We start from the raw sequence: 26,551 nt of genomic DNA, 5'->3' as shown, positions 1-26,551 counted from the left end.
TTTCTCTTTTCAGTTTCATCAGTTTTTGCTTCATGTATCTTCCCAGCTGTAACAATGTATAACTGACAGTTACAGTTGTATATGTTTGAGGTGTACACATGATTTGCTAGACATATACTTCCTGAAATGATTACCACAATCAAGTTAATTAACACAGATCCATTACCTTACATAGTTACCATTCAGCCTTTTAAATTCTTGACAATGTTTTCCTTTCTTCCCCAAAACCTATGGTTATTCAAACTAAATATTCACATAATGTCTTACAAAACCTCTTCCCTGGTTACCTTTCTTGACACTGGGCCTAAAGTGAGGTTGTCAGGGTTGGACACATTGTTGATTAACTCATTTAACACTTAATAACCACCCTTCGCCATAGATACACCCACCTTACAATGAAGGAAACAGGCACAGGGAAGGTAATTTACCCAAAATTACATTACTGGTAATTTCAGGTATAGTCTGATCAACTCAGAACAGTAATACTATCATCTTCAAAAGCCAAGTGTCAATTAATGTAACCTTAAATTTAGTTTTTTATGTCATCTGTATGACTTAAGTATATTAAATATGTTTTCCATGTCTCCATCCACATTTAATAATATACTAGCTTCGGAACAAACAGCATGCTATTAGACATCTGTTCAGGTTGACATTTGGTCCAGTATCAAGTACTCTTAGGTATGGTTGTTCAGCTAGCTAAAAACCCATTAATTTTTCTATCATCCAGTTCACTATTTAGTCTTCTTTACACAAATGTCTTGAAATATCTATTCAAAATGTGCTGAGAGGGAGTGTGGCATGATAAATTAAAACTGGCTTTCAAATACTGACTTCAGTCTTTGCTAAAATGGGTGATTTTAGCCAATCACTTAGTCTCTCTAAGCTTCAGGTTTTTTTAAACTGAAGGAGGCTAATTCTACCACCCATAATATTCCTCTTTCTATATCATTTATATACCTTTGGATGCTTCTATTGTATATCACATAGAACAAGTTCATCTTTGTTCATTTTTGTGACCAACACCTAACAAGGCAGATGATACTTAAGAAGGCCCCTGAATGTCTGCTAAGCTAGTGAACCTCAGTTCTTGTGATAAAAGTGTTATAAAAAACCTTAAAATATGCAGACAATAGCTATTGTGATTAAGAGATAAAATGAAATAAGGTTAGTTTGACACAACTTGGTCTTGGTGAATCTGTGTTTCTACTCCCTTGCTAAGGGTTTATAAACTAGTAATCCCTTCTAGGCTTTTACATGGGATTGACAGAACACATTGGTCTACAGTTTAAAATCCAGTCATTCCCTATTTGGGAAAGTTAGGACTACATCTGCTTATTTCCAGGCTATTGCTCATAGATTTTTCCCAGGTCACCAAGAGAAATTCTGCAGTTATATTTGCAAATTCTTTCAAAAATCTTATTTCCAAGGACTTAAACCTCATGAACCCATCACATTCTCTTATCTACCAATTTGAGCTTCAGTGGAGCCTTAATGATGCCTCTTCCAGTATGAAGATCAAAGTGGTAACTTAACCAAGGTTTGAGGGCATGAGTGAATGGCTGCTGCTGCTGCTAAGTTGCTTCAGTTGGGTCTGACTCTTTGCGACCCTATAGATGGCAGCCCACCAGGCTCCGCCGTCCCTGGGATTCTCCAGGCAAGAATACTGGAGTGGGTTGCCATTTCCTTCTCCAGTGCATGAAAGGGAAAAGTGAAAGTGAAGTCGCTCAGTCGTGTCCGACTCTTAGCGACCCCATGGACTGTAGCCTACCAGGCTCCTCCGTCCATGGGATTTTCCAGGCAAGAGTGCTGGAGTAGGGTGCCATTGCCTTCTCCGATGAGTGAATGGACCCAACCTTAATTCATGAATATGTGACCTTGTATTACTTACCAGTTTATATATATTGTCTGTCTCTTTGTCTACCACCAACAGAGAGGTCTGATCTCCACCCTTTCTAATCATTTCCACCACACTGTCATGATCAAGGGACTCCACAGACTTGCCATTGACAGCAACCACCAGGTCATTGTTCTTCAAGCCAGCCTTTTCTGCTGGACTTTTGGAATCTATGTCCTTGATGATTTGACCTACCCCCCCAAAAAAAAATTTAAATAGAATTATCAGAAAGATCCCTAGAAAACAAACTGGGGGATTTCTGCTGGGGCCTAAAGCCCTTATAAAATAGATATAAAAGGCATGCTGAGTACAACTCCTTTCCTTCCCACTAGGATAGCTATATGCATCCTATCCACCTCGATCTTTGGTCAGAACTCATTCCAGGAATAAACCCAGTCATTAATAATGAAAGGGTCTTAAAGAAAAGAATGTTATTACTAAACATGTTTGGGATTCAATCTTGACAAAACAGCATGCTAAGCAGTAAGCGTCAGCAAAGTCCCAGGAAGTCAGTGTGCATACTTGTATGCTTATGTAGAAGCTAAGCCATAAAAAAGGGGAGGAGAGAGTGGGAAGAATGGTGAACAAAACCAAAGAATTCAGACTCCAGGAAACCCAAGCTAGCCTTTTAGTAGCAGTTCGGCAAATTCGGTTGTGAATGGATTTGTGAGTGCATGCCACACAGATGGGTGTTGAGTCTTCAGGAATTGAACCATCTTCACCAGAAGCCTTCAGATCGCCCCCCCCCTTTTTTTTTGCCCCTCATACAGTTTTAACGAACTCCAATTTCACTTTTCCAGCTAGTTGCTTGGCATCTCTTGGTCACCTGTTAGTGGGAGCACCATCCTCCTGTCACTGACACGTAGCATGACTCTTCCTCAGCATCCACTCCCTGTGTCTAATCAGCCAAGTCCTTCAGTGCTACCTTAATATTTTTACACATCTCTTCTGGAGCCCTAGTTCCTCTACCTGAAATGCAGTTTGTATTCATTCCTGCCTTGAATTCTTCCTAAGCTGCTACCTTATCAGTTGCTCTCCCCTCCTTGTTTGCATTCTCCAGTACAGACCTGCCTTCAGATTCATCTTGATGCAACATCTGAGCGAGTCACTCCCCAGCACGACAGCATGAGTGTGAGCTTTGGAACTAAACAGACCTAATTTTGATTCTAGCTGTACTAGAACTATTTGACCATATAAAAATTGTTGTATCTTCTTCAAGTCCCCAATTTCAGCAATTCTTGCAAAATTATTAGGAGTAATTGAGATTTGTAAAGCCCCCAAGACAATGTAGGCTTAATTTTTCTTCTCTCTCACACTGTTCAAAAAATAACTCCCCACTAACTCTGGAAATAAGTCTAAACTCCTCAACATGCACTAACAGTCCATCATATGTTTCTCCAGCTGACCTTTCTAACTTGATTTTCTGTGCTACACTTTAAATGGCAGTCAAACTGAGCCTGTGTCTTCCTGCTTTATTCACACAATCCTGTCTTCATGGATTGGACTTACTTGTCCCTACCCCATTAACTTACCCAAATTCTATTCATACTACAAAACCAGAGCTCAAGTGCTACCTTTACTATGAGGCCTCCCAATACCTTTTAGTGAGAAAAACTTGCTCCAACATTGAATTTCCATAGTATCTTACCTGCCCTGTTTTAAGATATTTCTCACCATCAACCTTCAGTTATGGACATATGTGCCTTATCTCCTCTAGTAAATAGGGGTCTTCTTGACTGAAGAATTCTTATGGCATTCATTTGATATTCTCAAAGATCCTGAGGATGTTTTTATACCATATGAGCCAAATTAATGTTTCCTAAATTAATGTAAATATATATGATGGAAAGAAAATGGCAACTTCTGGGTGAACAACAATTTTCATGCCCTGAACCTACATTTTTTTTTCCTAATGTATTCAGTTTGTGTAGAGGACCTTAATTCGTATTGAATTACAGGGAATCAGAAAGACTCCTGATTCTATTCATGTCCCAGATCCCCACCCACACCCCTGCCTCAGATCTAGTGGTGTGTTGGTGCTGTCACACACCAGCTCATGAGAGTACTTCTCAACTTTGCATTCTATGACAGCATGTTGTAGCTTGAAACCAGACACGGTGGGAGTATTTACACCACAAAGAAACAACACATGCTACAAATTAGGGCTTTTTTTTTTTTCCAGAGAGCCAATTTACTAGCATGCTACTGCTCAGATCCAAAATTCTGCCTTATAATTCTGCTATGAAAACCTAAGGATACCCTGATGGGGGCCTGGGGGCGCCTAATGGAACTCTGGAGTCAGACTGGGATGAAAAATTGGATGGTTACACTGCCAGGTTTTCTGCTCTTCAAGTGCCTTACCTTTCTGTTCTGGGCTTTCCCTCAGGTAGAAACCATAGCCATTGCTTCCCTTCTTCATCTCTACAACACGGGGCTGGCGGGGTAGCAGTTTCAAACTAGCTGTTTCTCTCTTGACTTTTATCTTCTGCTCACTATGGTGCTTGTCAGTTTCCTTGTCCACAAGCAGGAACGTGATGCGGCTTCCAGACTTCTTCACCTGCAACAACACTCACAGGTGAGGACCAACATCAGTCTCCAAGAAAGATGCTGGGAAATAGGAAAGTTTCTGTGTTGAGGCACACAGTCTATAGATTAAACAGGAAATATGGGATGTAAGTCCTGAGCTTAAGCTGTAATACTGTTTTGTACCACCTCACTGGTATTTATTTATCTTCCCTTATACAGTTGTTTTTCCCTTTGTTAAGTATGACATCACCCACACAGATGCTAACTGAACCCAAGTGAAAGCTGGAATTCAGAAAACCCAGAAAGGTACTTAGGTGAAGACTAGGAAAGGAATTTGGAAAAGAAAATAAAGGTCTACTTTGAAATATCATTCTACCAAGAAAAGATAAAGTTGGTCAATTTTCAAGGTTCCATATGACCCCAAAGGAAAACCTCTGAGTGTTTTCCATGCGTCGTGGAATCATGCTGGGGCGTAAGATTTGGGGTATAATACATCAAATACTCCCCATGTGTAACTCAATATTCATCACCCACACTGGTCATCTTCCAGCTTATATTAAAACACTTTAGTAACATTGGTTCAACATCGAATGTATTACAAGTTTAGAGAGTGATTCCAGTAAATTACACATAAGATCCAGAGTATAATGGTTCTTTAGAACACTTTTCTTCGAGACAACATGAAACTAGCAAAGGCCTCATTCCAAAACCCTGTTAACACTGCTTACACCACTAGTGAGTCTGTTTGCTCTTAATACAAAGGTTTAGCTTCCCATTATCATAGTCCTCCCATCATAAACTACCATTCCTGTCTTCCTGTCACTTCCAGTGAGAGCAGAGTGAAAGTTAAAGGTGAGAAAAGTACTCCTTTGGGATATACCTTTTCAACTACCTTCTCGTGGCTGGCATTCTCTACATTCTCTCCATTCACTTCAATCAAGTGGTCATCAACCAGGACTCCAGCTTTCATAGCCACACCTTGAGGTTTTATATCAGTCATGTACACTCCGTTTTTACCTGAAAGAGAGTAGGGGGTACATAAGTGTCACAACTTTGTTACACTGAAAGTCTAACAGCAAAGAGTTTTCTCCCAATAATATAAAACTAGAACTTCGCGTTTTAGAGCTAACTCACATTGATACAGAATGACAATTAGAGCTTATAGCACAAACTTGACACGGCCATTACTCAGTTGGTTTTTATTGATTTGAATAGGATTTCTGAGCCCAACTAAGTGCAAAGAAGGAATCTCAAGTGGCACTGGCCTCTTGAACCAGAAAGTAGCAAATCATGCCCACTCTGCATCACTGTGTCATACTCCCTTTCCTTTGCATTTGTAGAATTAGACGGCATCTGCTCTGTTTAGTCCTCTTTAAAACTATCACCAACTACCACATCCCAGTGGACTGAATAAATCTCACTGATGCAGGCTAAAGAAAACAGGCACAGGAAGAGAGGAAAGCATACAAACATAAGGTCAGTCTGGATTAGCAGATAGTATGATTTAGGAGGTGCTTAAAGAAATGCTGTCAGTTCTTTCAAGATATTAATATTTCAGCCTAGGCAAAGGGTACCTTCACTATGACTACATAAACCATTTGTAAAGAATAATAATAATTTAAACTCAGCTTCCTTAAATACACTTGGCATTTCTCCTGTTACCTTTTTATATTTTCTTCATAAATCTTAATTTAAGCGTTTGACCACGGACATTACACAAAGGCCAAACGAATAGAGTCTGAACTGCAATTTCTTTTTTTCTTTCTTTCTTTCTTTACTTTTTTTACCATATTACTGATAATAAACCTCTGAGAAATGCCAAGCTTCCCTTGACCACCTATATCACGTGTTTTAACACTGAAAAACGCAAGAAATATCTCTTATAGATAGTTTATTTCTCTTGCTAACAGGTTAAATAAGCCTTAGAAACCATGTTTAGTATTGGTCTGCTCTTTTCAAGCCAAGCCTTAGTTGCTCAGTCGTGTCCAACTCTTTGCAACCCCATGGACTATATATAGCCTACCAGGCTCCTCTGTCCATGGAATTCTCTAGGCAAGAATATTGGAGTGGGTTGCCATTTCCCTCTCCAGGGGATCTTCCCGACCCAGGGATCGAACATGCATCTCTTACATCTCCTGCACTGGCAGGCAGGTTCTTTACCAATAGAGCCACCTAGGAAGCTCTTTATCACTTAACCAGATTATGACGCACCACCAGTGCCTCTCTAGTACAGAAAGAACAGGGAAGGAGCAACGTTAGAGGTGGAACCAAAACCCTAACTCAGCTATGGTTCCAACCTCAATCCCAGTGAAACCATTAGAAAACCACAGTCAACTGTTCATGGGTCAGCCTGCAACTCTGAAATTCTAGGAACAGAACTTCCAGTACTTTCTGATGGTTGGGGTTTCTCAAATCACTGTACCTCTCAGCTAGAGGTCAGGGAGACATCTCAGAGCATAGCCACAGCTGAGGGTACTATCTTGATGCCACAGGAGGGTGGGGATCTTGGCCGTGCCTGCGGCAACTGTAACAGCAGCTGATACATAAATAGGTGCTCAAGGATTTTTTGAATAAGTGACCACCTGGACACTCAGAGATGAAAAGAGATATGATTCTAATTCCAAAGTAGCTCAGGGAGAACCTCCTTTTTCTTGCCTCTTATTCTCCATTCTCTCCTCCATCTTTACCCCCAAAGAAGCATCAATCCTCTAACCGTCTGGCCTCGAGGGCTCAGCTTAACAAACACAGGGAGACAGGAGTGCCCAGTGTCCCTCCACAGTGCTGTTGTCCAACATCCTGATCCCTCTTTGCACAACCGTACAAAGGAAGGGCCAGAGAGAGAGAGGCTGCTGTTGAATCTCCATAGCAATTGACAAGTTAGTCAAAGAAGTCATTAACGGATACCAATCTCTCTCTTCCAGAAAGCTGTTTGTCCCTGCCCCACCTTCAAGCTCACCTTGGACAGTTTTCAGAGAGAAGCCATAGCTACCCCCCTCCTTCACTAGATAGCAGAGCCGTGGCTGCGTCCACATCTGTGCTCCTCCGTTCATCACAGAGGGCGGCTTCTTATCGTTCAAACTTGACTCCTGACTTTGACCCAACGCTTTCAAGTCTACTTGCTTTTTCATGGCTTTCTCATAGGAATCCCCATCCAGAACTAGTAAAGTCACTGAATTCCCACTCTTTCTGACCAGATCCACAACCTAAGAGGAAGAAAGAAAAAGATTAACTTTAACCAATAACCCTCTATCAACCACCAGGGTTGTGGGTGAGAGAGCAGTGCTCACCATCTGACTCTGGAGATTCTTTCAACTGACCCCTGACATCCAAGTAGTCAGCAGATCATCCCCCAGCCATCTCCACCAAGATCCAGGGACAGATTAGGCTGGGCCTTTAGCACCACTGGACTCTAGAGTGCAGCCCAAGCCCAGCCCAGGGAACTTTTACTAGGACCAGTCTTCTCCCGGGATGAATGCTGCCCCAAAGCACAGCAGGTCCTCCTGAGTCTACAAAGACAGCATAGTACAGTGAAAAGAGTACCCACTTTAGAGGCAGATAGAATTGAGGTGAGGTCAGACACTCCCATATGTTCACTGTGTGAACACATTAGCAAGCTAAGGTGTCTGAGCTTCCATTTCCTCGACTGTGAAATGGTACCTCATGGGTTGTGCCAAGGATTTAACAAAATAATATGAAATTGCCTACTATAGTCCCATTCACATAGCAAATACGCAGTGCACATTAGACCTGACACTATTCAAACCTAGGAATAACTTCTACAGTTCTTGGTTAATCATAGGAGAGTTGATTAGCTGGCAGAGTATAGCTGTAAAGGTGTCCTGCCCTACCAGTGGCAGCCAGGAAAGCTCCACTAACACCCAGAACTAAAATCATCAGAGGTATAGGGGCTAAAGAGATCCTCGAAGAACTCCAAATGTCCCACTTACCTGCATATGCTCTTCCTTGTCCACAAAGACACCATTGATCCTAAGAACTCTGTCTCCATCCTGGAGACCTGCCTTCTCTGCTGGGCTACCCTTCTCAATCACCCGGACCAGGTGGCCGTCAGTGTCCTTCTCAATTCGCAGGAAGAAGCCATAGCTTTTCCCTTCCTGTTTGGTTAGCTTACATTCTCGAGGGTTGAAGGTGGAGGCCATTTCTGTGATGAAAACCAAATGGGTAAATCCTCAAGGAAGAGTCTAACTGGGGTGAGAAATCTGTACTCCATCTCCTATATGTCTTTTCTTCCAATCACACCAGCTCCTGGCTGTTCAGGTAGCAACATTTGGGGTATGGGACGTCACCTTCCAGGACTTGCTAGTGATTTCCAAATCTGTTCCTCCCCAAAGATGACCGTTCACTTGAGTTTCAGACCCATGTATTCAGCTAGGAATTGGACACAGATGCTTCAATTTCAGTAGTTCCAAAACCAAATTCCCTTTTGTCCCCTGACCAAAAGAAATTAGTTCCAAATATATTACCTAAAAATTTTAAGAAAATCCAAGTCCACTTTCATTTAAATATCTGAAGATCTTGCCTAGTTCAAGGCATTGAAGATAAGTCTGTGGACAAGACAGATCTATACTTTTCCTCTCGTGTCAGGGAGAACATGTTTTTACGGAAACGTGGTGAATGATCTACTAGGGAAGAACAGAGTGATAAGGGAGAATATAACAGAGTCTTGGGAGCAAGGAATGGGGTGGGAAGAATAAAGTATGGCTTCCTAGAGAAATGACTTTTCCAAGACCTGAAGAATTAGTCAGAGTGGTAAGATGAGACAAGATAAGGAAGACCTCAAGCAATTAAAAATCAGAGAAGCCAGACCTTAGAGCTGACACAACACACTGGAAACAGAAAAGTAGTTTCCAGGACCATGAAGTTCTAGTCAGAGAGGAGTAGGGATTCCCCCACAGAGAGGGTTCCCGCTGCCAGGTCAGGTTTATCCCTCCTAAAGCCCCTTCTTTTTCCACCCCTCCTGCTACTTCTTTCACCTCATTGTAGGATCGAGGTCCTGGGCCACAGGATGAGGAAAGGAAAAGTGTAAAAGCCTGGAGCCCTGTCACCCAGTCATTAAGTGTAAGATTCCTGCCAGGCACAGGAAGCTCGATTCAATATCCTGTGATAAACCATAAAGGAAAAGAATATGAAAAATATGTATAAGTGAATCACTTTGCTGTACAGAAGAAATGAACACAATATTGTATATCAACTATACATCAAAAATAAAATTAAAAAAAATTAAATTAAAATTTCCTGCCAGGGGTCCCCAACCCCTCTTGGTGTAAGCAATTTTTTTTCCATAGGAGATTGAGAAGAGAGGACAGAACTGCTAGTGTGTGTAAAGCAGAGGCTAGACTCTGCTGGGTCAACTGCCTGCAGGGCAAACCCTCATGTTCCCCTCATCACAGCTCCCCACCAGTAACTCAGAATAAACCATCCATCTCTCCTGGAAGGACAGGAGCAGAAGACTGCACAGGGCATGGGGGTGGGGGGAGACGGTGAAGGAGAGACAACAAAGCACTCCAGGCTCCCTAGAAGCCACGCATGGTGTTTCCAGATGGCCATCTCTGATCTCCGTGTCCACAGAGACACAGTACACATGGGGCAGAAAGCCTCCCATGGCCTGACCCCTTGGCTACTTCACTTGGTCTCTGCAGAGTCTGGCAGACAAACCACCAGGGGCGTGGATGACTAAGCAGCCAAGGAAACAAGAAACAGTGTTTCAAGTAATGTCTTACAACCGCCCGACAAGAACCTAACGCTGAGCTCACCCCATTGAGGACTGAGGGCAGAGAAAAGTGAAGACCCGATCACCAAGGTTGCCACCCACACTTGGGAGAGTGTTAGCCGCTCTACTGTATCAGGACCAGCCACCAGGAAGATGCTGCTTTGGGAGGAAAGGGGGGAAGTAGGGAGTTAGGGGAGAAGAGGACAGCACCAGAGTGGAGCTTCTCACACACAGGCATCTGTGTGTGGTCCCTCTGACTCTGACCTTTGGCTTCTCTTTCTGCTGATCATCACTGAGCGACTTCACTTTCACTTTTCACTTTCATGCACTGGAGAAGGACATGGCAACCCACTCTAGTGTTCTTGCCTGGAGAATCCCAGGGACGGGGGAGCCTGGTGGGCTTCCGTCTATGGGGTTGCAGAGAGTCGGACACGACTGAAGCGACTTAGCAGCAGCAGCAGCTGCTGATCATCTATCCCACAAGCATCGATTCCATTTTCCAACTTGAATCCACATCTATGTCCAGACTTACTCCTAGATTCCTATCAGCTCTCAATTTCAAAGGCCTGAAAACTCTTGAAGGAAAAAAAAGAAAATCCCTCTGAAATTTGGAGGTAATTATAGAGAATCTTCATCCAAATCCTACAAAATTCTAAACATGTCCTTATAATTATTCAAAATAAAGACCATTAGATGAGATATTTTCATCAAGAGATGAGGCTGTTTGTGATCAACATATGAATGCTCATTTCTAAAGTTGTTTGTTTAAACAATAAATGCTGGAGAGGGTGCGGAGAAAAGGGAACCCTCTTACACTGTTGGTGGGAATGCAAACTAGGACAGCCACTATGGAGAACAGTGTGGAGATTCCTTAAAAAACTGGAAATAGAACTGCCATCTGACCCAGCAATCCCACTGCTGGGCATACACACCGAGGAAACCAGAATTGAAAGAGACGCGTGTACCCCAGTGTTCATCACAGCACTGTTTACAATAGCCAGGACATGGAAGCAACCTAGATGTCCATCAGCAGACGAATGGATAAGGAAGCCGTGGTACATATACACAATGGAATAGTACTCAGCTATTAAAAAGAATGCATTTGAATCAGTTCTAATGAGGTGGATGAAACTGGAGCCTATTATACAGAGTGAAGTAAGTCAGAAAGAAAAACACCAATATAGTCTATGAATGCATATATATGGAATTTAGAAAGATGGTAATGATGACCCTATATGCAAGACAGCAAAAGAGACACAGATGTAAAGAACAGACTTCTGGACTCTGTGGGAGAAGGCAAGGGTGGGATGATTTGAGAGAATAGCATTGAAACACATATATTATCATATGTGAAACAGATCGCCAGTCCAGGTTTGATGCATGAAACAGAGTGCTCAGGGCTAGTGCACTGGGATGACCCAGAGGGATGGGATGGGGAGGGAGGTGGGAGTGGGGTTCAGGATGGGGAACACGTGTACACCCGTGGCTGATTCATGTCAATGTATGGTAAAAACCACTACAATATTGTAAAGTAATTAGCCTCCAATTAAAATAAATTAATTTTTAAAAAGTAATAAAGTTGTTGTTTAGTCATTAAGTCGTGCCCAACTCTTTGCGAACCCCTGGACTGTAGCCCACCAGGCTCCTCTGTCCAGGGGATTTCCCAGGCAAGAATACTGGAGTGGGTTGCCTTTTCCTTCTCCAGGGGATCTTCCCAACCCAGCGATGGAGCCGGAGTCTCCTGCATTGCAGGCAGATTCTTTACCACTAAGCCATCAGGGAAGCCACACATTTCTAAGGTACTCATCCCTTAAATTCAGCCATCTCACACTCTGCAGTGGCAACCACAGAATCTTACTCTCTCAAGGATGGAAAGTGAAACCTCCTTGATAGCAGGACAATCTAGTGTTTGGGAAGAGAAGAAGAGCAAAGCTTTCCTGTATCTCAATAGAGACCTGAAAGTCTGAAATAAAAGGAAACACAAATCTGTTTCTGGGCAAAATCTCAAGTTGTTTTGTTTGCTTGTTTGTTTCAAGTTTCAAACATCCAGAGAATAATTACTCAGATCTGCACTTATGTCTTTGAAGGGTCAGGTGTTCAAGGTCAGAGTTTCTTTTCAGCATCTATGGTTGAAGCCCAGAGAATTAGATCCAGTTCACAATGATAAAAATACTGATAGAAACGCTACCACATTGATAGGGAAACAGCCACTGGTCCAAGCCCCAGGTTACATCCTTCCACCCTGTTTGCTGCTGTCACCCTGTTTGCCCTCCCCACAATTTAACCACTAAAGGATTAATGCTGGTGCCCACCTCAGACTGATGAAATATTTAACACTTTCAATTGTATCAATGCAGAAAGCCGATCAAAACCTCCGAAGCCTGGACTTAAAGAGCCCTAAAACTATTTGTCTCCTTTGCCATCTTGTAGAGATGGTTCAGCTAGGAGTCAAGAGGACTGAGCTCTGGTACAGATCCAGTCCTAGTGGGTCCAGTCCACATCCTGGTGTTACACTGGCCCCTAAAGCAGGGCTGGGATCCGTCACTTTAGCAAGACTGTCACTGCTCCAAGATGAGGATGCCTGGGACTCTGGAACCTGCGGCTGAGCTAGGAAGGACCTTTGTACTTAAGAATGCTGTTTCCTCAAATATCATATATTAATGCATATATGGAATCTAGAAAAATGGTACTAATGAACTATTTGTAGGGCAGCAATGGAGACACAAACATAGAGAACAGACTTGTGGTCACAGTGGGGGAAGGAGAGGGTGGGATGAATTGAGAGGGTAGCATTGAAACATATACATTACCATATGTAAAGTAGATATCCAGTGGGAATTTGCTGTATGATTCAGGGAGCTCAACCTGGTGCTCTGTGACAACCTAGAAGAGTGGGATGGGGTCGGAGGTGAGAGGGAGACTCAAGAGGAAAGGGATATATGTATACCTATGGTTGATTCGAAATGCAGTACTTAGACGCAATCTCAAAAATCATAGAATGATCTCTGTTCGTTTCCAAGGCAAACCATTCAATATCACGGTAATCCAAGTCTATGCCCCAACCAGTAATGCCAAAGAAGCTGAAGTTGAACGATTCTATGAAGACCTACAAAACCTTTTAGAACTAACCAAAAAAGATGTCATTTTCATTATAGGGGACTGGAATGCAAAAGTAGGAAGTCAAGAAACACCTGGCGTAACAGGCAAGTTTGGCCTTGGAGTACAAAATGAAGCAGGGCAAAGGCTAATAGAGTTTTGCCACGAGAACGCACTGGTCATAGCAAACACCCTATTCCAACAACACAAGAGAAGACTCTACACGTGGACATCACCAGATGGTCAACACCGAAATCAGATTGATTATATTCTTTGCAGCCAAAGATGGAGAAGCTCTATACAGTCAGCAAAAACAAGACTGGGAGCAGACTGTGGCTCCGATCATGAATTGCTTATTGCCAAACTCAGACTTAAATTGAAGAAAGTAGGGAAAACCACTAGACCATTCAGGTATGACCTAGATCAAATCCCTTATGAGTATACTGTGGAAGTGACAAATAGATTTAAGGGTCTAGACCTGATAGAGTGCCTGATGAACTATGGACAGAGGTTCGTGACATTGTACAGGAGACAGGGATCAAGAAAATCCCCATGGAAAAGAAATGCAAAAAAGCAAAATGGCTGTCTGAGGAGGCCTTAAAGACAGCTGGGAAGAGAAGAGAAGCGAAAAGCAAAGGAGAAAAGGAAAGATATTCCCATCTGAATGCAGAGTTCCAGAGAATAGCAAGGAGAGATAAGAAAGCCTTCCTCAGCGATCAATGCAAAGAAATAGAGGAAAACAACAGATTGGGAAAGACTAGAGATCTCTTCAAGAAAATTAGAGATACCAAAGGAACATTTCATGCAAAGATGGGCTCGATAAAGGACAGAAATGGTATGGACCTAACAGAAGCAGAAGATATTAAGAAGAGGTGGCAAGAATACACAGAAGAACTGTACAAAAAAGATATTCACGACCCAGATAATCACGATGGTGTGATCAGTCACCTAGAGCCAGACATCCTGGAATGTGAAGTCAAGTGGGCCTTAGAAAGCATCACTACAAACAAAGCTAGTGGAGGTGATGGAATTCCAGTTGAGCTATTTCAAATCCTCAAAAGTGATGCTATGAAAGTGCTGCACTCGATATGCCAGCAAATTTGGAAAACTCAGCAGTGGCCACAGGACTGGAAGAGGTCAGTCTTCGTTCCAATCCCAAAGAAAGGCAATGCCAAAGAATGCTCAAACTACCGCACAATTGCACTCATCTCACATGCTAGTAAAGTAATGCTCAAAATTCTCCAAGCCAGGCTTCAGCAATACGTGAACCGTGAACTTCCAGATGTTCAAGCTGGTTTTAGAAAAGGCAGAGGAACCAGAGATCAAATTGCCAATATCCGCTGGATCATCGAAAAAGCAAGAGAGTTCCAGGAAAAACATCTATTTCTGCTTTATTGACTATGCCAAAGCCTTTGACTGTGTGGATCACAATAAACTGTGGAAAATTCTGAAAGAGATGGGAATACCAGACCATCTGACCTGTCTCTCGAGAAATCTGTATGCAGGTCAGGAAGCAACAGTTAGAAGTGGACATGGAACAACAGACTGGTTCCAAATAGGAAAAGGAGTACGTCAAGGCTGTATATTGTCACCCTGCTTATTTAACTTATATGCAGAGTACATCATGAGAAACGCTGGGCTGGAAGAAACACAAGCTGGAATCAAGATTGCCGGGAGAAATATCAATAACCTCAGATATGCGGATGACACCACCCGTATGGCAGAAAGTGAAGAAGAACTAAAGAGCCTCTTGATGAAGGTGAAAGAGGAGAGCAAAAAAGTTGGCTTAAAGCTCAACGTTCAGAAAACTAAGATCATGGCATCTGGTCCCATCACTTCATGGCAAATAGATGGGGAAATAGTGGAAACAGTGTCAGACTTTATTTTTTGGGGCTCCAATATCACTGCTGATGGTGATTGCAGCCATGAAATTAAAAGACGGTTACTCCTTGGAAGGAAGGTTATGGCCAACCTAGATAGCATATTGAAAAGCAGAGACATTACTTTGCCAACAAAAGTACGTCTAGTCAAGGCTATGGTTTTTCCAGTAGTCATGTATTGATGTGAGAGTTGGACGGTGAAGAAACCTGAGCTCCGAAGAATTGATGCTTTTGAACTGAGGTGTTGGAGAAGACTCTTGAGAGTCCCTTGGACTGCAAGGAGATCCAATCAATCCATCCTAAAAGAGATCAATCCTGGGTGTTCATTGGAAGGTCTGATGTTGAAGCTGAAACTCCAATACTTTGGGCACCTCATGCGAAGGGTTGACTCATTGGAAAAGACCCTAATGCTGGGTAGGATTGGGGGCGGGAGGAGAAGGGGACGAGAGAGGATGAGATGGTTGGATGGCATCACCGACTCGATGGACATGGGTTTGGGTAGACTCCGGGAGTTGGTGATGGACAGAGAGGCCTGGCGTGCTGCAATTCATGGGGTCGCAAAGAGTCGGATACGACTGAGCGACTGAACTGAACTGAACTGATGGTTGATTCACATTGATGTATGGCAGAAACCAACATAACAGTATAAAGCAATTATCCCCTAATTAAGAAATAAATTTTTAAAAATACTGTTTCCTGTTTCTTCCTGCTTTTCTTGCAAATCAAAACCACAGTGTGATATCACTTCACATTCATCACAATGGCTGTCATCAAAAAGACCACAACTAACAAGTATTGATGAGTGTGTGGAGAAAAGGAAACCCTCATACCCTTGTTGGTGGGAATGTAAATGGGTGCATGGAAGACAGTACAAAGATTCCTCAAAAAATTAAAAATAGAATTATCATATGACCCAGCAATTCCACTCCTGGGTATATATCCAAAGAAAATGAACACTAATTTGAAAAGATACACACCCCAATGTTCATAGCAGTATTATTTACAATAGCCAAGATACAGAAGCAACCGAAGTGTCTGTGGACAGATGAACAGATAAAGAAGATGTGGTACACATATACAATGGAAAACTATTTAGCCACGAAAAAGAGTGAAATTTTGCAACAACATGGCTGGACCAGGAGGGTTCTATGCTTAGTGAAATAAGTCAGACAGAGAAAGACAAATACTATATATTATCACTTATATGTGGAATCTAAAAAATAAAATGAATATAACAAAAATAGACTCACAGATATAAAAAACAAACTAGTAGTTACCAGTGGTGGGAGGGAAGGGGAAAGGGGCAAGACAGGGGTCGGGGATTAAGAGATACAAACTACTGTGTATGAAATAAGCTACAAGGATATACTGTACAACACAGGGAATATAGCCAATATTTTATAATAACTTGAAATGGAGTATGTACATGCTCAGTTGCTCAGTCATGTCTGACTCTTTGAGACCCCATGGACTGTGGCCTGCCAGGCTCCTCCATCCATGGAATTCCCCAAGTGAGAAATACTAGAGTGGATTACCATTTCCTACTCCATTAAATGGAGTATAGTCTATAAAAATTTTGAATCAGTATGTTGTACACCTGAAACAGAATAGTGTAAATCACTATACTTCAATTTTTAAAAATTAAAAACAAGTAAAGGTAATGATTAAAAAAAAAAAATCCTGTTTCTTTAGCCCCCATCCCCATCTTCCACTTCCTGAGAATACAGGGATCAGAACCCTATGGTAGATAGATATGTAATTAGTGAAGGCCCATGGATTTCTACAACATCATATGAGCAATCATCTGAAACTGGAGTCCATCAAACCCTCAGTCAGCTTTATTCCCCAGTTTAAATAGTCAAAATAAAATACTGGAAATGAAAGAAAGCTCTAACCATTTCTGAGCTCTGAGAAAAGCCAATTCTTGGCAACAAAGTTGCTTGTCTGTGGGAAGGAGAACAAAGTGCCAGCTGGTAGGTAGGAAAGACTCCAGGTAAGAGCCAAAGAGAATTTTTTTAATCAAACTTAATTATTAATCATACCTTTAGACCCCACCTTCTAAAAGGGTTAGAGCATTGCTACTAGGAAAGGGAATAATATGCCCATGGTCAAGGAGAAAATGCAGGTACATCTTAGAAGTTAGGAAGGCTAGCAGGTAGGACTTATGAAGGTGGCCAGAGAAAGAACTGAAGCCACCAAGTGATTTTCCACAGGAGAGAAATATCTGGTAGGACCCAGGGAACTCTTCCAAGGCCAAGGCAGGCAGAGGTCTCCAGGTCCAGGCAGCCATCAACATGGGCCCATACCCAGTCCCAGGGGAACACCCACCCTCCCAGCAGGGCTGGGTGGAGCCACAAATCTGAGCAAGAGCTGCTCCTGAGAGGAACATGACCACAAAAGTGAGACTCAAACCATCAGAAGGTTTCAGCTTAGCTGGCCAAGCATAGGAGGAAGCCTCATTTTCCCCTCAGTTTGTGTGTTTGGGTCTAGAACCTACAGGACTTCCCCCAACAAGGCTAGTTTGTGAAAAGAATGAGATTCCGTTTTAACTGATCCCCAGGTCAGTGGGATCCCCAGCAGTGAAGCACCGCTGCCTTGTCACTGGCACCTCAAAAAGCCCTCTGTTCCGTGATAGTTGCTGTAAGTGGAAAGGTCCAGTTAAAAAATATCATGGGCGTAAATGCTCCTAAGCCCCCCACTTCCACTCAGTGCAGGGGAGGACTAGAAGTGAGGGGATTTTAAAGGTACTTAGTTTATCAAAATCTCTTGTCTCCTGAGAAATATTTGAGCATCTCAAGATCAGTGGGAACCTGACAAGAACACAAAGCATCTCCCAAAACAAAGGGAAACACAGGGTTTTCCAAATTACTTCCTGCTCTAAAGCAGTTATCTAACTCCTGTTCGTTTCCAGGTATTATTTTATGAAAAAATCCTTAAAACAGAAACAGACTCACAGATCTTGAAATCAAACTTTTGGTTACCAAAGGAAGAAAGTGAGGGAAAGTGATGAATGAGGAGATTGGGACTGACATATACACACTACTATATATAAACATATATATATATATATATACATTTATATAAAATAGATAACTAATAAGGACCTACCGTATAGCACAAGGAACTCCACTTAATATTTTGTAATAACCTATGTGGGAAAAGAATGGATATATTATATATATATAATAATGAATGGATATATTATATACTTTATATATATATATATAAGAACAGATATATTACATATATTATATATACATGTATATAACATTCACTTTGCTATACACCTGAAACAAACAAGACATTATAAATCAACTATACTCCAGTAAAATTAAAAAAAAAAAGAATCCCCAAACTGCTACCGATCAGATCAAACACAAGTCAGGGAAGAGCAAATTTTTCTGAGGAAGGAAAAGATAACTCCTGGAAAAGTGAAGACAGCAAGAATTAGAGGATCTTCATTCATCTCCTCAGTCCTAGGAGTTGTCTGCCCAAAGGCAGTAGCTGGTTTCCTCTAACACAACAGATTTACTCAGTGGTTAGCATAAATCTATAGACCATCAGGTGATGCCAGTAATAGTAAATCACGTTACCATTTAAAACTCACCATGCTATATTCAGACATGCTACATGATCTGATTTAATCCTCACAATCACCTTACATGTTTAATCTCAATCCTAGCTGGCCCTCAGAATCACTAAAAGAGACTTATAAAAACAGATCCTTCGTTAGGCCCCACCTCAGATCTACTGACTCAGTCCAGGCTTGAAACTGGAACATGGGCATGTTTAGAATCCCCACGAGTTTAACAAACTCATGCTCAAAACCACTCTTTCTGCTCCCAGCTCCCCTTTTCTCCCCCTCAGCCTTGGGATAACACCCTCATGGGTCAGAGAAGAATGTCAAGGCTGGATGAACTATTAACAGCTACCTTGAGCTCACCTTTACTCAACTTGAGAAACCAAGGTGGCAGCCTGGTTAGGAGAGGTTCTCAGGATCCCACTCTGCCCACGGTCCCGCCTGACCTGCATGCAGCACAGGAGTGTGTGGCAACCTAAAGCCCGTGCCTCTGCTTTCCACCACATTCTAGTTCTGACCCAGGCAAACAGAATCCAGCAGATGAAAACAAACTTTAATAGCTCCCACAGACTCTTTGTTCTGTGAATTAAGTCTGAGGGGACCCTTTCCAGCCCCCCTAAACCTAACCACCTTAAGAGTTGAGGCTGGGACTTCCCTGATGGTTCAATGGTTAAGAATCCACTTGCCAATGCAGGGGACAGAGGTTCAACCCCTGGTCCAGGAAGATTCCACGTGCTGTGATGCCACAACTGCAGAAGCCTGCATGCCTTAGAGCCCATGTGCCATGACAAGAGAAGATAGCACCATGAGAAACCTGAGCACCACAACGAAGAGTAGCTCCCACTCACCTCAACTAGAGAAAGCCCACGTGCAGCAACAAAGACCCAGTACAGACAAAATAAATAATTTTTTTTAAAAAAAGAGTTGAGGCCATTTCTCCTCCTCCATCATCCAATGGGTGGAAACCCGAGTTCCATTCCTGTCTGAGGCCAAACAACTAGATTCTCCAATGAACATCCTAGAGTACATGCAACTTGTTTGGGATCATGAACAAAGATCCCTCAAAACTCTACTGAACATCAGGAAGACATATTGCCCCAAATCTGATTTCATTTGTCCATGCCATAAATATTTGCCTCAAACTGATATGCAAAACACTGATAAGTGGTTGAAGGAATAAAGTAAAACAACACCTCTATCCTCATGGACTTTATAGTTAAATAGGGGTGAAGAAAATTGTTAGTACAGAATGAGCTACCACTATGAGCAGAGTATAAATGCCATGAGACCTACAACATGAGACAAATTAAGGAAAGCTTTGCAATTTACATAGGATTTGATTTAGACATTGGCAACAGATGGGTAGGACTTCAATAGGACAGAAGTAGGAAAAGAATATTCTAGCCACAAAGAATAGTATGAACCTCAGGCATGGAAGTGGCAAAGTTCTTGGGGATGGTCAAAGAAGAGCTAAAACCCAAAGTGACTGAAGAACAGCCAACAGGAAGACAGCCAACACACCCTTTTGTCATGGGTGACAAGTTAGACTGTAAAGGCCTCTAATAGCAGTCCAAGGGATCTGGCCTTAGTTTGGTGGTCAGCAGGGACCAAGCAGGGGCTTCCATGGTGGCGCTCTTGGTAAGGAATCCACCTGGAATGCAGGAGTTGTAAGAGATGCCAGGTTCAATCCTTGGGTCAGAAGGATTCCCTGGAGGAGAGCATGGCAGCCCATTCCAGTATTCTTGCCTGGAGAATCCCATGGACAGAGGAGCCTGGCAGGCTACAGTCCATAGGGTTGCAAAGAGTCGGACACAACTGAAGTGACTTAGCACGCACCCAGGCATGGACCAAGCAAGGCTTATAAGCAGAGGAAGGACAGGATCAGAGTTGGGCTCCAAGAGTGGTAGGAGGGATGGCCTGGAGCAAAGACACCCTGGAGGTAAGCCAGGTAAGAGGCCATTGTACTAATCCTCCTCACGTGCAGCCTGACCCTGCACCTCTACATGAGAGTAGAGGTGAAAGAGCTGGAGGAACTAGAGAGGACTAAGCCACATATGGTATTAAGTCTTCAATCCTGCCCTCTCAGATTTCTCCATACAGAGATGGCCTCAGACAGGACAGGTACAACAACACAGGCGTCCAAAACACTTATTTACAATGACCAGGAGATACACCAGGTCCCTGTGACTCTCCCTAATTACTGCCTACCTCACTCACACACAATTTTGTTGTGGATTTGAGACGGTAACAGGTAGGAAGGCCAGAGGTCCCCAAGCGGCAGGAGGAAATAAACTGCAAGTGGCAGTTTTTTTCCTTCTCTACACAAAATTAAAAGAGGCTTCTTGTAATTCTGTGTTGACTACACCTGATTCTGCCTTGAGCTAACCAATGCATTTTTCTTATGGAAATGTTTTTCTTAAGCTATGTTAATGAAACTATGTATTTGCTTTGGAATCTGCCTTTCTTCAAAATGGTTCTGCCTAAGACTAACTTTTTTTTTCTTTTCTCAAATCTTGAGTGATAATGGCTTAACAAACCAGTATTCATATCAATTGTTTTATGACTGGGAGATAAAACTCATATTGTGGGAGAGGGGCCTGATGAAACTCCCTCAGCCTTGAGGTGTCTCTCTTATCTGATTAACAGCTTTCTAACAGACATAAAACACCTTGCTAAAAACTAGCAAGGGGGCATTCTTTCTGCTCCCTTCTGATGTCTATGTCAGAAGCTTTCTCTCTCTCTCTTATACTTTAATCAAATTCTGTGACACAAAAAGCTCCAGTGGGCAAGCCTGGTCTTGGGCCCTGGATCGAAATCCTCTCCTCCAGAGGTTGCACAGAGTGGTACATGCACAATTCCATCTTCTGAGGTCACTGCCCAGTGTGAACACAGCTGTGCTTCTGACTCCTCTCAGCTCTGAGTTGCCAGAACACCCTAATTCTGTGGTCATTTTCTCATTCTGTCTGCTTCCCCACAAGTGGTATACTTTCCCTGGACTTACTACCCTTGATCAGTTTTTTTCTGAGCTTCCCTTGTAGCTCAGTCGGTAAAGCATCTGCCTGCAGTGCAAAAGGCCTGGGTTCGATCTCTGGGTCAGGAAGATCCCCTGGAGAAGGAAATGGCAACCCACTCCAGTATCCTTGCCTGGAAAATCCCATGGACAGAGGAGCCTGGTGGGCTGAAGTCCGTGGGGTCCCAGAGTTGGGCACAACTGAGCGACTAATAACACTTCACCCTTGATACTTTTTCTACTTCAAGCCTTAGACTCCCCGTCTGCTATGGACTCAACTGTTTCACTCCCAAAATTCATATGTTGAAGCCTTATGACTATTTGGAGATAGAGCCTTGTAAAGAGATAATTAAGGTTAAAAGAGGTCCAAAAATGTGGGTCTGGCATCCTTATAAGAAGACACAGAAAAGCATATATGCAGAGAAAGGGCTACATGAAGACACAGTAAGAAGGCTGCCATCTGCAAACCAACAACAGAGGCCTCAGGAGAAACCAGCCCTGCTGGCACCTTGACTTTGGACTTCTAGCCTCCAGAACTGTGAAGAAAGAAATTTCTGTTTAAGCAACAAGGGATTCTGTTATGTGGTATTCTGTTATGACAGCTAGGAGACTAAGGCATCTTCCAAGTAACACTGCCTACTTGGGCTGAGTGTTAGAAAGGAAGAAGTCAAAAAAAGAAAGAAAAAGACCCACAAGTTCATGCCTTGGTGACTAACAGACAAGTTGTACCATTAAAAGATGGTATAGTCATGAAGAATGATATGGAAAAGTCAGTTTGAGATGGTTTTAAATCAGAAGACTAAAAAGCAAAAAAGGAATGGAGTATCTACTTCACTTTACACACAAAAATTAATTCAAAATCAAAGAAAAAATTAAGAGCTAGAACTGTTTCTTCTAAACCCTTAGAAGAAAATATGGGGATAAATCTTCAAAAGTTAAAAATTTTTTTAAATCAGAGGAGTTGGCAGAACATCCTGCAGGTAGATAGAAGTGTGGACTTGGAGCTCGGGCAGTGGTGGTCTAGAGTCCTCACAGCAATGCTTATGTGATGCCCGGGAGTAAGAACATGAAAGGAGGGGAGCCAAGGCTAAAGCCTTGGGTAATACTGATATCCAGGTGACAAGAAGGAAGCTGAGAAGGAATAATCAGATGGCCAAGATTTTACAGTCCAATCTAAAAGAGGAATTTCAAGACAACATAATTAACAATGCAAAACTCTGCTAGGAGGTAAAGAGAATAAAAACAGAAAATGCCACTAAGTTTAGAAAAGGGAAGTTCAGGGCAGATAAGGGACTAAGAAGCAAGTGAACCCTAGTAAATAACAGAAGCAAGGAATACAGATACATCCTGAAACAGATACATGAGAGGACTGGGATAGCAGTTTGAGGGGGAAGTAGGGTTAGTGGATGGGTTTATTTTTAACGTTTGTATATCAAGGGATGATACAGACCACATAGAAAATGGGTTTGGCCTTGATGAGATGGAATACTTCTACTGAGGCAGGAGAAGAGTGGGGAAAATGAGACAAAGAGGAAGATACGGTCAACTTACTGAGACAAATGAAGAACTTCGAGAATGTGGACCATTCCACATTCTCCACATTCTCCACTGGGCCCCAAACTGATAAATCAGTGAAGGTGGCTAGGAGAGGAGTGTGGATTAGCAGTATTTACCTCCGAAGGCCACTGCTATGAGGAAATAAGAGCCCAGCATGCTGGATCTTCCAATCTCTCAAGAGAACTTAGAAGTCCAGATTTATGTGAAATGTCCCCATATTTAAAAACAGGCAGCTATTTCAAAGTTTAAAAAAAAACAAACTTCATGTAAACAGAATTGGACCCCTGGGATGGCAGTTTATAATCTTGGCAAAAAGGCTATCCAAAGCTTCAGCATTGTTTCACTATAAACAGACAACACGTTGAATAAAAATTTCTAAGTAACAACGTAGGCCAAAATATATTTTTTTCACTAGACAGATAGATATAGATCTCATGAATTTATACAAGACCAATCAGCATGATTTCTCATGGCTTTTTCTCAGTATGTATTGGGTTGATCAAAAAGTTCGTTCAGGATTTTCCATAAGAGCCTATGGGAAAACTCAAACTTTTGGGCCTACCCAACACATCAAGAATAGAAGAAGAAAGTGGTCACTTTTACCTCAGGTTGGAGCATGATATGTTTAAAAACAGACGGCTAGGAGGTGAGGGTTTCTATGTTTACAATGAGCCCAGAGTTCATTAAAACGTGAGACTTTGAGGCTGGTGTGAATTATGAGGAAGAGAAACTACATGAGGTCTTCCCAGGTGGTGCTAGTGGTCAAGAATCCACCTGCCAGTGCAGGAGACACAAGAAACTCAGGTTTGATCCCTGGGTCAGGAAGATCCCCTGGAGTTGGAAATGGCAACCCACTCTAGTATTCTTACCTGGAAAATTCCGTGGACAGAGGATCCTGTTGGGCTACAGTCCATGGAGCCACAAAGAGTCGGACACAACTGAGCATGCATTCAGCCCTGAGCTACAAAGATGGAGTGATGGAAAAGATGAAGTGTTCTAGCTTCTGTTCTAGTTCTGGCTTCTGTTCTAGTGTTCTGGCTGGGCAGGATGAATGGGGAGAGAGAGGAGGAGGGGACTGAGGGAACAGTTTTGAAAATTAAGGGGCTGACATAGGAAAAGTCATCTTAAACAATGTTTAGAACAGAGTAGTTTCCAGTAACAAAAAGTCTAAACATAGGTATGTAGCTGATGTGAAGGGAGTTTGTGTTTTTATTTTCATCTTCCCTGAGCATTCTAGTCTGGATAAAGTACATTAGAAAGAACCAGTTTTAAAGCCAAACCCACTTTTTAATTCCACTGTCACCACTTGCTAGCTATGAGAACATGTGTGGCTTCCTTAATTTTGACCTGGAGATAGAAATACATCAGAAGTAGGAAGTGCACATGGATCAATGCACCGGGCCAAGATCACTGAAGACGGATGGTGTAGAGCAATCTAAGCACAGTGTCTGGAGCAGAGAAGCCCACTCCAGGTGAACCATATTCCCTGCTCTCTGGTGGAAGTTCTGAGTCCATGGGAATCCCATTCCCTGTGATGACATTTGAGTGGTGTTTCTGATTTTCCTTGTGAAGCCGACAAGAGATTGAGTGATGGACTAGGGATGAGCAGGCATCTTGATTTTCAGGTCAGAGATTTTCTGTCTCTTCACTCTGGACCACCTCTGCAAAGTTAGTTTTAGCTGCTGGAAAGTCGGCTAAAGATTTTGTTCCCCCATGAAATCAAGCTCAAATAATGAACTCAGATTTCCCTAAGAACTCTCATGTAAGACTGAAAGCTAGGGAATTACCAAAATGGAACCAAATGCCATGTGTTAAGGAGGTAAAAGATTCCGGGGAGCTTTTACAGAACTAAGCTGGCCAGGGAGTCCAAACATCTGGAGAAAATGAGTTCTAACAGATGTGAGTACAAGATAGAGCAGCTAAGGGACCCACATACAGGGTGGAGAAGATGGAGTGAGGGAAGTATCACCAGACATACTGAGGTGTGGATGGATCATGGTCACCAGGGAGTGACTAGGGAACAGGTTCACTCACTGGACCAACAATGGATTTCCAAAAGACTAGAGAAGGGATGTGGGATAAACAGCATTCTGCTTGGAGGGGGAAATCAGAAAGGGGCTGTGATCAGTGACAGTCAGGTGCAATGACTACTGTCAGGAAAGAAAATACCCAGTGCTGTCTTCTTTGTCTTTCTCCTCAAATCTAGGATGTAGTGGATCATTCTATCAATACAGTAATCTACTACCATCAGTAATGAGTGCTTTGGACCAACCACCATCTTATCTAGATAAGACGGAATAAAATAGATACTCCATCTATTTTAGATAATAGGAAAATAGTTAGGAATCAATGGCGCAGACAGTGTCAGACGGCAAAGAAAACAGAACCTCTCCTTACAAGGCGCTTATGTAACCAACACCCAAAGCGTGAAAAACTCAAAGAACAAAAACTGAGCAAGATAGTGGGGAATAATGTTTAATCCTAGTTACTGTAACTGTAGGAGGATGTTTGTATAACCTAGGATGTAACCAGAGAGTAAATGATTTCCGTTTCGTTGAGGCACGAGGGGAAGAGAGGGCAGGAACTCTCGGCTAACATTCAAACTGAATGTTACTCACTTTACCCTAAAACTCCGTGCTGGTCTATAAAACACTTTGAACTTCAGCAAGGAGAAAGCAACCTTCCCAGGAAGCTCAACCAGGCATATCTACACATCGTGCCCTTGTGACAAATGCTGCCTCTTCAGCATTTTTGTGTAATGAGTTAGACAAAGAAGTCACTAGACTTTTGTTGGGCTTCCCTGGTGGCTTGGTTGGTAAAGAATCTGCCTGCAGTGCTAGGAGACCTGGGTTCGGTCCCTGGCTCGAGAAGATCCCCTGGAGAAGAAAATGGCAACTCATTCCAGATTTCTTGCCTGGAGACTTCCATGCTCAGAGGAGCCTGACAGGCTATAATTCATGGGGTCACAAAGAGTCAGACAACTGAGTGACTAACACAGACTTTTGTTGGAAAACTATGACTGGTAGAGACTGGTGATGTTATGTCAGCACCTATAGACCATAAGAGAATTCTCTATAGCTGACAGCCCTGATCAAGGGCTTCCGTGCTGGGCCAGGTGTGTCTGCCTTCTTTCACAGCCTGCCTAAGAGCCTTGGGAGACACTGTTTCTTCCAACAACATAAAAGAAATCCTATTGTAGCTCAGTTGGTATTGACAGATGTATCAAGCAAGGAGAAGATAAATGAAATTCAATTTTATCCTTCTTCAAAAATATTTT

General features: G+C 42.5%; 1 protein-coding gene and 1 long non-coding RNA gene across 22 annotated transcripts in view; one reads left to right on the top strand and one right to left on the bottom strand.

Moving 5' to 3' along the window:
* The window catches only part of PDZK1 (PDZ domain containing 1), a 78,784-nt gene that overhangs the window by 6,054 nt on the left and 46,179 nt on the right, over positions 1-26,551 (bottom strand). For 5 of the 21 annotated variants that reach the window (XM_081495139.1, XM_081495138.1, XM_081495129.1 and 2 more), the window contains 7 exons: positions 18,236-18,275; positions 12,962-13,034; positions 8,371-8,582; positions 7,380-7,626; positions 5,304-5,440; positions 4,259-4,454; positions 1,892-2,088 (listed from right to left, as the gene is read on the bottom strand). In XM_081495139.1, coding sequence (XP_081351265.1) covers positions 1,892-2,088; positions 4,259-4,454; positions 5,304-5,440; positions 7,380-7,626; positions 8,371-8,580 — 987 coding nt within the window. In that variant the 5' untranslated portion in view covers positions 8,581-8,582; positions 12,962-13,034; positions 18,236-18,275. Of the gene's footprint in view, positions 1-1,891; positions 2,089-4,258; positions 4,455-5,303; positions 5,441-7,379; positions 7,627-7,710; positions 7,930-8,370; positions 8,583-8,727; positions 8,810-12,961; positions 13,035-18,235; positions 18,276-19,070; positions 19,200-24,143; positions 26,404-26,551 lie in introns of those variants that run through there. The other 16 variants (XM_081495135.1, XM_081495143.1, XM_081495132.1 and 13 more) reach the window with 8 other exon arrangements.
* LOC145507766 (uncharacterized) overlaps positions 21,816-26,551 on the top strand; it is a 31,080-nt gene continuing 26,344 nt past the window's right edge. Inside the window, exon 1 of the long non-coding RNA XR_014055110.1 lies at positions 21,816-24,746. This is a non-coding gene — a long non-coding RNA (uncharacterized LOC145507766). The remainder of the gene's footprint in view (positions 24,747-26,551) is intronic.

This window comes from Giraffa tippelskirchi, chromosome 5, assembly GCF_054371585.1.
Source record: "Giraffa tippelskirchi isolate mGirTip1 chromosome 5, T2T-mGirTip1v1.2.pri, whole genome shotgun sequence".
NCBI classification, from domain to species: domain Eukaryota; kingdom Metazoa; phylum Chordata; class Mammalia; order Artiodactyla; family Giraffidae; genus Giraffa; species Giraffa tippelskirchi.
This window is presented reverse-complemented; position numbering and strand designations above follow the sequence as displayed.